Below are 12,189 nucleotides of genomic sequence, written 5' to 3'. Positions count from 1 at the left end.
AAAATGTCAGAGAAATTATCAATATATCATTTTCATCCATATTCTTCTCAACATTTGTACCATTTTAGATAATGATACATGAAGAAACTGTCACACGTAAGAATAATAAGCATGTATAGTGTCTCGATAAACAAGGAAAAATAGCAAACTACAGAATATATATGCTCCGGAATGAAATATTCAAATGCTAAAAAAGAAATGACAAAGAATGCTGATTTACGGAATTAAAAATAGCACTGGAAACAATTATAAGAACATAACATAAAATGCTATGGTTTATGAACTTAAATCATTTATGAAGACCCGTAATCCATTTAAGTAAATTACTTGGGCCAACATTTGAAAGCTAGTACTACATACATGTCAATTTATACTCTGACTAGGATTGTATAATACGAAGAATAACAGAATGAGGCAAAAGGGTAGGCCTGCAGAAACATAGGCAAGTTTAGTAGTGTGCACTAAATATGCCAAGACATACCCAGCGTGTGATCACTCTTTGGTGTGACCAAATTTTGTATGGCCTCAGTAAGTACAACAACTGCAATTCTGTACAATATAGAATTTGCGTGAAACTATTTGGGGGCCAATGTGATCGGACTGATAGAAAAAGCAATACAACGAGCTGCTTTTGCCAGCATAAACCGCTCCTTTTCATTCAAAGGCCTTTCAATCACCTTGACAACGTTAGCATCCTAGAACATCAAAGATCAGGCAGTGATTAAATGATTAACTTTTGCTGTAAAAAATACATGACATACGAATTCTACCTAAGCTTTTACTTAACACACAAATGCAGCAACAGTGAAGAAATATAGGAAATGCAGGCTGCTCTCACAATCAAGTATTAGAAGATATAAGCAAAAGCAGAAATCAAATTTTTAATCTGCGAAAGATAATTTCTTTAGATCAGCTAAGCTGCAGTTGCCAGTGCCTAAATAATTGCACAAGAAAAATTGTACTATAGGAAGCGTATCATATAGAATGATATGTAGATAAATCAAAATGCAAAACACAAATATTAATTGGAAACATACTTTCAGCTGGTGCTGAACAGAAGGCCGAACATTGGCAGTTTCACCAATCACGATTATATTGTTAACGTTTCCCCTGTCATCCCTTTCTGCTGGTGAAGCAGTTGAATGTTTCCATTGTCCATTTACAATGAACTTGTAGTAATACCTGATAGAAAGGAATCATGACACATTCAAGTGCAACAAAATCATTAAATCGTCAAAAAATCTAGGAAACAGTTTTATGCTTCTGATACAAAAATCATACAACAAAAGAATAAAACAAATGGCATTGGTTAGAATATTAAAAAATTACTCGCTAGGAATCTTAGCCAATTCGGTCATCAAGTTTGAGAGAAAAATGATATACTTAATCTACAGAAAGAAAAAGGAAAAAATTATTTTGACACCACCTTCTAAAAATACGTCCACTCAAGATTTGTGATTAATAATAAAATATTAAACTAAAATATAAATTAAATTGTTGAATAAAAAATTATTATAAAGAGTTGTTAAGACGGAGTAAGAGTTTAAAGGTTTGTAAAGTATCACCGCTCAAGAAAAAATATAGTAAATTTAGCACATACTTTCCTTGTGGAAGTTTAACTTCTACTTCATGTCTTGATCCACCTTGGAACTTTGCCTTTAGTGGTTCTTTCCAATTTCCGGTAAAGTCTCCAACCAAAGTTACATCCTCACCCTGAAACATTAAGACCAAAAGGACAATTAAGGTTGAAACTATGATAATTCTAAATAACAATGGAGATGATTTAATCTCTCGAACCTTTTTAAGAATCAACAGATAAATTAGCCCCAGAGCCACATTGAGAGCTATATTACAAGTTTATGACCTCATGGAATGAACATTCCACTCAAATACAGGAATATAGAACAGAAAGGATTAAAATTAACTACCATTAATCAAATCTACTCATAGTATAACAGAAAAAAACTTTTAACTCAAGAATCAAATGATAAATTAGCAACAAAAAAGCAATGGAAATATAACTTCATACCTCATGACCATTCCACACAAATGTGACAGCATGTGTAGGAGGTCCATCATGTTTGCCATTTTCAACCATGGCTATAAGATCCCAAGTAGCCCATGCAATTGCCGGCCTGCAGTTTGATGAAATGATTTTTCTAAGTGAGAAAGTATATCAAACCAAATTTCTATTTCAAACTAAAAAGCATAACAATTTCACTAGCATTTCCTACAGCATACTCAATTTGCTAAAACTACTACCATCACTAATAATTCACAATCTTTAGTATCTTCACAAATAACCCATAAGCATTAGGCATGCAAACAGAATAGATCAGAACAATTTATCTGGTTTCGTTCTGCTAAAAGGTGAAACCAAAATGTACCACTTTTGTAGACTTAAGTCTTGTCTTTTTCTCTTCATAAAATACATAAAGCAGAGAGCCATATGTCATGTTCCATCCCATTCTAAACACTGTCTTGTTATCTTTTTCCAGTCCACACAAATAGTGGCCACTGAAAGAAACCCAAAATGAATGTCTAAAATAGACCATTAAGAAAACATAAAGATATTCTGAGATGCTACCACAAGAAATTCACTAATATTAGAAAAGTACATATAAATCATAGAAAATGGTGGATAACATATAAGCTTCCCAACGAGCTCAGCTGAAAGCTAATAATTAGTTTAAATTCTTCGGTCTCAGACAGAACTCACAGATAATTATGTCCCATGCCCCAAAAGAAAGAGAAACTTTGCATAATTACCCTTTGTTTATAGATTGCATGTAAAATATAAACGTGTTTACATGAATACAAAGCATGATCTCGTGTCCTCTTTAACAGAATCAAATGAACAGTCTTAAAGTGTTTGAAGTTTGGCAAGGTGAACCTGTCAGGTCTGCAATTGTGCATCCCAGTGACCCAAGTATGCGCTGCATGAAGGGAAACATCCGTCATCCAATGTAGGTAGGCAATCACACAAGCAGGAGACTGATCAAATCCAGAAGTGCAAGTAACAAAAACACGAAGATTCTTCCTTAGCAAACGTAGTAGAAGCCCCACACAAAATGGGAGTTTTTTCCTCATATCATAAGAATCTCCCTCCCTACAAACAGAATTAAAGAAGGCTCAAATAAAACCACAAATCATAGTCTAAGAGGAAGCCAAACTAGAGTCATCAGAACTTTGAATGTCATTTCCCCATGAACCTTAATTTTCTTCAATTGACTTAAGGGTCACTGTATGACCAATAATGCTCGATATATTCATCTTTTGGTAACTCACAGCATAAAGTAACAATAAGATGGGAAAAGGGTGACAAATGAAGTGAAAAGAAAATAAAAATGGAAAATGAAGGTAAGACAGTCTGAGCAAGTACAACAGAACGAAGAGATGTGTAAAGTAGAGTCTAAAGACTTGTTTGAGAAAGTACTTGAGTTTGAGCATAGAGATGCTTGTGATAGATTGCTGAAGGGTTGAGAAGTGAGGACTAGGAATACCTCTCGCTGTATCTTTCTATGGTCTTGGTGGAAATTTTGGCTGTCAGTGACTAGATGCAACCTTACCCTGTAGGGTGAGCTATTATCAATACATGATCTTCCTCTATAGTAGAGGTAACTACACTTACTCTCAGCTAATAAGGCTTAGATGAAGAAAACTCTTGAAATTATAAAACAAGGGTGTTTATTTATAAGCATTAATTGCCAAAAAGCCCTTAGCTTCTTATTTTAAGAAGCTGATCAACAAATTGGCAACTAACTACTACCATTTTTTTAGAAATAATACAAAAACTAACTTTGCAAACAGACCCCTAGTACTACTTATTACCATTATTCCTCCCATCCAAAAGGACTTGTCCTCAAGGCCTTGTAGCACTCCAATTAAAATCTGGAAATTGGTGTAGCATAGTGTGTAGTTCCTACCAAAGTGCATCTTCAGAGTTGGTATGCTGCAATTCAATGAGCACCTCAATTGCCCTTTTTCTTCATTCTTCTATCTAAAACCACCAATGGCTATAGCTCCATCTCACCATCTTCATTGTATACAACTAGAAGCTCTTGCGTTATGGAATGATTACCATGATTGTTTCTTCAGTAATGGCACATGAAAAACATCATGTATTCTTGTGCCAACAGGCATCTGAAGTTTCAAGCCACCTTGCCAACTCTCTCCAACCTGCTAAAAGGGCCATAAAATCTGGCAGCTGACTTGTGGAATGATGTATTTGCCAAACTTTATTGCTTAAGTCTCCACATTGAAACTCCTTGTCTACCAACCTGAGATCAGAACACTTTTTCATCCTCTCTTGGGCTTTGTATAAATTCTCTTGCAAAAGTTTGGCAATCTGCTTTGTTCTCACTGTCTAAGCAACTGCTTTGACTAATGGAACTTCGTGCAATGCAACATTAGGCATTGATGGAGGATTGCCTTATAAAGGTTCAAATGGGGACATCCTGGTTGTTGTGTGGAATTTAGTATTGTACCATAACTCTACTGAAGAAAGATGATCTATCCACCTCTTTGGTAAGTCACCAGCTACACATCTAAGATATCCCTCTAAGACTGTATAAAGCTTTAAGTTGCCCCTTCGATTGAGGGTGGAAAGCAGTGGACCGCAACAATTTGACCTTATGTTGCTTGATCAATTTAGTCCAGAATGCATTCATAAAATACTATCTCTTTCAGAAATTCTCATATGGCCAACCACGTAGTTCAACAGTATAGAAAAATACCTGTCCAACTTTAGCTGCTCCAAAAGGATGAGCTAATGGTGTAAATGGGCATACTTTGTGAATCGGTCACAAGCCACAAAGATAATTGTCATGCCATTAGTCTTGGGAAGACCCACAATAAAATCCATTGAAATGGATTTCCAAGCTCTCTCTGGAATAGAAAATGACTAAAGTAACCTGGCAAGCATTATACACTCATGTACTCATTGTTTAACTTCTTTCTACAAGCCTTTCCAATAAAACTGATCTTTTATTCTTTTGTAAGTTAGGTTGTCTCCTGAATGTCCACCCATCACCATGTCATGAAAATGGTGCAGTATTTTTCTTTTCATGTTCTGATCTGCACCAATTACAACTTTACATTTTATTCTTAAAATTAATCCATCAAAGGTGTAGTGCTTATATGATCCTTGATGCAACCTTATTGTATCTACTATCTTCTGCAATTTTGGATCTGATCTCCATGCATCTTAGGCCTCCATTAGCAACTGAGGAGTAACGTGAAAGATTGCAGCTAAACTACCTTCTTGTTGCTGTCGTGACAGTGCAACTGCCACTACATTGTCTGTTTCCACTATGAAAGTTGACCAAACTCTGGTAAAGCCAATACAAGAGCTGATGTTAATCAACCTTTAGTGGTTGGGCAATTTTTCCATAATTGTGAATCAACCTTCTGTAATAACCTGATATGCCCAAAAGTCCGTCGAAGCCCATGACAGTCATAGGTCTTGGCCATTGTTGAAAGGCTTGAATTTTACTGAAGAAATCAAATGGCCCAAGTAATCAACTTTTGTTGTTGCAAAGGTGCACTTTTAATAGTTAAGAACCAAATTGTGGCCTTGGAAGATTTGGAGGGTGGTGTGTAAGCATCAAAGATGATCTGCGCATGTCTTTGTGTAGACTAAAATGTAAAAAAAAAAAAACACCAAAATGAACTTCCTTATATACCGTGAAGAGATCATTCATCAAGTGTCGAAGATATCATCATCCAGTTTTGAAATGTGGTTGGTGCGTTGCACAATCCAAAAGATAAGATCACCCATTCATAGTGTACATTGTGAGTTCTGAAGGCTGTTGTATGGATATCTGCCTATGCCATCCTTACTTGGTTATAACCACTTTTTAGATATAGTTTAGAGAAATATCTTGCACCATGCAACTCATCCAATAAATCTCCTATAGAAGGTATAGGAAACCTGTTTTTCATTGTCGAAGCATTCAGTTTTCTGAAGTTAGTGCAACATCTTCAAGAACCACCCTTTTTCTTGACTAACACTAATGGAGATGCATAACAGCTTCTACTTTCTCTGATAACAGCTTCTACTTCCATTTCTTATTTTTGAGCATGGGGATGCCTGAATTGTTTTAAATAGAATGGTTTTTTGTACACCAAATAAATTCGATGACCATACCACTACGAGGAAATTGGTGAAAAACTTTATCTACTGCATCATTTTAGCTGAATGGTCCTTCAAGTGCAAGTAACACAGCTTGACATTGAGCTGGTTTAAGCTTACCTGTCAATTCACAAATACAAATATCAGAGGAAGGATGTTCACATTGTAGACAAACCAATTTTCCTTCATTGTCAATTTGCCACAATTCCAGCTGATCTCTCCCAAAGTTTTAAACCATTGCATTCCAAGTAGTACACCAAAAGAGTGCTAGGTATCAACAAAAAATCAGCGTGAAAAATATGATCACTAATTTTCCATTCTATTTGAGGACAGCTCTGAATTATGACTCAATCTTTATCTTATGCGACCATCACAGGGAAGTTTCTTATGCTTTGAATTATGACTAACTATTTCAGTTTCTTGTTCTTCTTTTGAATCTGATGTTAATTCCACAGTCATTTGTTCTTGCGGAATAAAGATTGCATTTAACTTTCCCCACATGTACACCTTTGTTTATGATCTCTGTCTCACTTATAACCACAGAATCGACATAAACCCTTTACAATCCTGTCATTGATTTGTTTTCTAGAGAGAGTTCCCAGTTGGTACGCGAGAATCTATCATTGAGGTTGAAGTGGTAGAACGTGGATCTTTCCTATAACTTGAAGCACCTCACCTTGTAATCTTGCAATTCAAATTGCTTCTTGAACCGATGTTAGTCTATTAACTCTTATTGATTTTTCTAACTCAATGGTTAATCCAGAAAGAAAGAAACTCAATGCTAATTCTTCAATTATAGCCAACCTAGTTAACAACGTGTCATATTTTTCAAGAGACAAGTAGAGGCCCTTCTTGTCACAATCTTGCAGTATTGGATCATCAATTGCCGCCGTATCAAATTGGCTCCCTGCATCCTGAAAGATATGTTGCCAAGAGTTTTCTTTATTGTTGATGTTTTGCATGTAATGGCTTTGGCAAGAAAAAGCCTTGCACTCCATAGATAACAACCATAAACGATTTTGTTATTCGTCCGAAGTTCTTTCCAGTTCAAAGAATTGTTTTGCCTTCACTTTTCAGTCACGAAAGTTAGAACTATCGCAGGAAGGAAATGGAATATTCACCCGCTCAACCACCAGAGCAACCATTTCAGAATATTCCCAGAAAGTTAGAACTATCGCAGGAAGGAAATGGAATTTTCACCCGCTCAACCACCAGAGCAACCATTTCAGACTATTCCCAGTGAGGTTCTTCCTCTTGTGGTCCATTAAAAAATGCTATCGCCGTTGTGAGGCCTTCAATAGACTTCTGCACCATCTCCAATGGGTGACGCACTGATTCTTGATGACTATAGAAGTTCTTCTCATAAGAATCCATACGGGTCTGAAGCTCTTTGGGGTCACCATCGTAACCCAACAAAACTGATACCAATTGTAATAATGGTAACTACACTCACTCTTGGCTAACAAAACTGATACCAATTGTAATAATGGTACTTCACTCTTAGCTAACAAAAAATGATAAGAATTGTAATAATGGTAACTACACTCACTCTTAGCTAACAAGAATTCAGAGGGAAACAACTCTTAAAATTGTAATTATGATCCCCTGCACCCCAATTACACAAAAGTGTTTATTTATAAATCTCGACCCACAAAAATCCCCTAGCTTCTTATTTTAAGAAGTTGATCAACAAATTGGCAACTAATGACTACTATCCTTTTTAGAGATAATATGAAAACTAACTTTGGTTACGGGCACCTAATGCTACTCATTACATCAACTGTCCATCAATTTATCTATTTTTTTCTAATCTAAGGAGGGTTTAATTTGTAAAATTTCCAGGAAAGACAAATTCTTGAGAGTTCTTTCTAATGTATCACCTTAGCCGTAATATGATAATTTTTTATTATAAAACTTACATTTCTTTGCATAGTATATTAAAGGTTTTCTAAATAAAATCCATTAAAAATATTTTTAAAAAGGGTTAAATATGTTTTTGGTGCCTTAACTTTCAGTGAATATTGAAATTAGTCCCTCTTAGAAACTTTAGCCTAATTTAGTGCTCAAACTTTAGAAATACGCAGATTTAGTCCTTTTAGCCAAATTTTGTTAAGTTTATGTGACATTTCAAACGCGTTTTATGATAATATTTAACTTAACATTAAAGCCAAAATGTGTCAAAAAGTGTAAACAATTCAAATACTATCATGAAATGTGCTTGAAACATTAGATAAATGTAACAAAATTTGGTTAAAGGATTAAACCTATGCATTTTTAAAGATGAAGAACTAAATTGGTGAAAAGTTTTAAAAAGGGAGTAATTTCAAATTTCACTAAAACATGAAGGACAAAAAACATATTTAACCCTTTTAAAAACAAAAAAACATAATTGAATCCTTGTCTCATGTTTTATATTCCTCTTTTTCATAAATTACTTTGAGTGCATTTGGAAGAACTTATCAACCGCCTATTTGGACTTATCTTGTGATATAAGTACTTATCTAGACATTTAGAGAGGTTATAAAAATAGTTTTGATATGTTCATATGCTATTTTCATTAATTTCAATCATGAAATAGTTTAAATCTTATATGGAAAAAAAAGTAACTTATAGCAATTATCTTTTCTGATATTAAAAAAAGAAAAAAAATTACATCATACGTAAGTATTCATAAAGTACTTAATTAAGTTATTTTATGGAGATGTCCTAAAACAAGACAAATTACCATTATTACATAAATTCTGAAAAATTTAAATGAACGTATATTACCGAATAGGATAGTTGATCATGAGAATATTATTCCTTTGACAAGATTCATTGATTGATTTTGCATTGATTCCCCAATTTTCGGCTTCAGTTCCACTTTGGAAGTTCAGAACAGCAGTAATTCCCTGCAGCAGAAATATTCCTACTATAATGACAAGAATATAATGCTTGATATAAAAGGAAAACTTCGCACAGAAGTTATTACAGTACGAAAGAAATAACTTTTAGGGTAATTAAGAACACAAAAAGATAGAACTCACTGTTAGCTTAGGAGATGGTAATAGTAACTAACTAAACAGAAAGAACTGTGGCACATTTCAGAATCCAAAATTTTCTTGCCACAACATACCTTTGACTAAAAATACTTCAGCACACTGCTGTAATAAATTAAATGCCAAATATTGGTTGATATTTGATAGGTACTGAAATGTTTTCCTATTGAACACATTCAAGTTTCACAACTGAAGATTGAATTAAGCAATTCATTTGCACATTGATTATAAGGCCTTAAACAAGGATTAGAGAGGCTTTTATGAAGTTAAGGTGACAATGTCCATACCTCAACTTTTGACAAGGTCTCTACATCATCTTCTGTTTGTATACAGGATCCCACATAAATTTGCTCTGTAATCTAATAATTTATAACATATCAATATTTTATAAGTATTATAGAAACTGAGCCATTAAAAAAAAAAATTGTAATAAAGACATTGAAATGAATGACATACCTTACTATAACGCATACCAAGAGAGTGGTTATAATACATCTCATCCTTGGAACGATCTAGAGCCTGAATATACTCCTCAAGTGGGAAACTTCCATGACCCCAATCTCCATCTCCACACACTTCTTCAGTAAAAACACAAGCAATTTGTGGTGTGTGTTCAGTAAAGAAGTTTCTCTCACCATGGGTGATGGTACGTTGATTTTGGTTGCCCAATAACTTGTTTGCATTTGGTTTGAGAAACTTTGAGTTGAACATCAAAAATCCCGAATTCGTGCTGCTCTCACTAGATGATTGTAAATTTGATGCCAATAGGGTCTTGTTCCATGTGACAATAGGAACTCGCCCTCTATTAAACACTGTCTCAAAATCATTCATCTTGTGCAGAAGTTGAATAGGAAAAGGAGATGTGGGCCTCTCAAGTACCAAACTAAAAGAATTTGTTTGCTCATTTAGCACCTTCCTGAGGAAACCAAAAGACTGAAAAAAATAAAAACAACACACTGATGAACATAATACATTGTGATGGTCACTGAAAAAGTATCTTCACTCCTTTTTAAGGCATCTTAGAACTGATTTCTAGTAGAGAAAAAGGGTACAATAGTAATAATATCATATTGAGATAGAATTGAGAATAGTCTCTTTCAAATTAACAGAAAAAAAATAACCCAAGAAGCTGAAACTGAAACTAAAGCGTCCATGACATTATGCTAATCCCACCAGTAAGCACTTAGGCGTCACGAACCACCACTTGGGTTATCAAGTGAATGCTCGTGAATGGTTATACCAAGGTTTTCATAAACCTTCAGCGACCATGATTTTGGTCAGTGTCAAGGATTTTGGACTCATCGTGACTACAAACAAATTACATTTGTCTGCAATTTCCCAGAGTTTCAAGGATCACAACAGATTGCAAGGAAACTATATAACTGCATCCACAATTTCAAAATTAAGTTATTCATAGAATAAATCACATTGGCATCCCATAGGTTTTTTTCAGAATGCACATAACTCAATTGCTTGTTTAATAATTACAATAATGTGTCTCTTACAGGTACACCAAACCACACGATGTAATATTTTTCCAACAATTAAGGAATTCGAGCAATGTAAAAGTGGGGGCGGTGTACTGTTTTTGAAACAATAAAAGGTAATTGTGTACAGATAAAGAAAAGAGGAGTATAGTGTGCAATCTGAAAAACACCCAAGGTGTCTGCCTTTACTCCAATACCTGGAATCGAATGAAATTGTTCTTGTTGGACAAAAACAAAACAGAAAATGAAGGGAAGGGAAATTTTAATCGAAGTTAACACTTTCCTTCATTACGAAAAGATACAAAAGATTTTACTGTGTGAAATTTTACGCCACGTATTTACACTTTAGTTTTATAAAAAACAGAAAATGAAGGGAAGGGAAAGTTTTATCGAAGTTAACACTATCCTACATTATGAAAACATATTACTGCCTGAAATTTTATCGCCATGTATTTTACACTTTTAGTTTTATAGTCACATTACTGTAATATTATAATTACAGTCATCTAAATTTAACGGTTTCCAAACATGTGCTAGAGCAAAATCAGGAGGCATACTGCGTATTTCCAACGTCTTTAATCTCAACGAGAGTGTTCTGAGACGAATCGCCAGCTTTCTTCAAAGTATCACCCACCATAATTATCCTGGATCTCTCTGCATTACCCTACCATCAGAAAAAATGAATTAACAAATAAATGTAGATATGGATTAAATGATTTTAGGATATATCGGTCCAAATTTTGGAGGTAACAAAAACTTATTTAATCCCAAAAATACAATTGTTTTGTTGAAACAGATCCTAACGTGATTGGGACAGAGCGAGGTAACAATGAATGGAGGGTACCCCTTTGGTGAGAGAGTGGACGATGATTTTGCCATCAGCGGTTAGCGCGAATCGAATGCCGAGGGGCTTCTCGAGAGTGACAAGGTACTCGTTGAGGTTCATCTTGTATGAGGAGTTGCCGGACGCAGCGAAAACCCTAAGGTTGAGGGTTCCAACGTTGGAGCGAACAAGGTACACCTGGTTGTTTCTGTTGCTGTAGAGGATGCGAGAGGAGGAACAAGCGTTGGAGCTGCTCAGGAACAGCGAAGGAGGGTAGTGAGGGCGCGTGCCAAATTGCAGTGGAAGCATGGTGGATGTTGAGGCTATGGCGGAGAAGATTGAATTGAAGGTAAGATTGGTTTATGGTTACGGAAACAGAGCATGTGAAGTGAGAAGTGCGTTTTTCTCTTCCTATTATTATTCTGTTTAAGAATTTAGAACGTTTTACGGAAGATGGCACGGGTCAGGGTAAGGGAATGGGAGGTGCACGTGGCGATTGCGTGGGACACACTTTCTAAACTTTACATGCCACGGATGAATCCAACTATATCTCTCTTCTGAAGATTTTTGGCGCCTTTCAAAATGGACGGTGCCGCCGTTGAAGATATTTTCTTGATTTTCTTGTACCTTTCACTACAAAAACATTATCCGAAGAAATTATTTCTGTTCCTGCAGAAGAACAAATAAGATAAGTTAGGCACGAGTATC

At 35.2% G+C, this 12,189-nt stretch overlaps 1 protein-coding gene across 2 annotated transcripts; it reads right to left on the bottom strand.

Annotated features, from left to right (window-relative positions):
- Positions 1 to 231: 231 nt before the first annotated feature.
- Positions 232 to 11,917, bottom strand: LOC114185376 (phosphoglucan phosphatase LSF1, chloroplastic). Of its 2 annotated transcripts, none has more exons than XM_028073068.1 (10): positions 11,503 to 11,912; positions 11,216 to 11,322; positions 9,628 to 10,087; positions 9,459 to 9,530; positions 8,903 to 9,024; positions 2,894 to 3,109; positions 2,030 to 2,135; positions 1,601 to 1,713; positions 1,038 to 1,182; positions 232 to 695 (listed from the first exon to the last, which is right to left on the bottom strand). In XM_028073068.1, the coding sequence occupies exons 1-10, from the start codon at positions 11,788 to 11,790 to the stop codon at positions 576 to 578; spliced, it is 1,749 nt and encodes a 582-aa protein (XP_027928869.1). In that variant the 5' UTR covers positions 11,791 to 11,912; the 3' UTR covers positions 232 to 575. The 2 variants fall into 2 exon arrangements, 1 of the variants encoding a protein (XP_027928869.1); XR_003604786.1 differs by lacking the exon at positions 232 to 695 and adding an exon at positions 2,388 to 2,517 and having other exon boundaries at positions 1,048 to 1,182; positions 11,503 to 11,917.
- Between the last annotated feature and the right edge of the window lie 272 nt (positions 11,918 to 12,189).

The sequence above is a fragment of the Vigna unguiculata genome, chromosome 5, assembly GCF_004118075.2.
Source record: "Vigna unguiculata cultivar IT97K-499-35 chromosome 5, ASM411807v1, whole genome shotgun sequence".
Lineage (NCBI taxonomy): Eukaryota > Viridiplantae > Streptophyta > Magnoliopsida > Fabales > Fabaceae > Vigna > Vigna unguiculata.
This window is presented reverse-complemented; position numbering and strand designations above follow the sequence as displayed.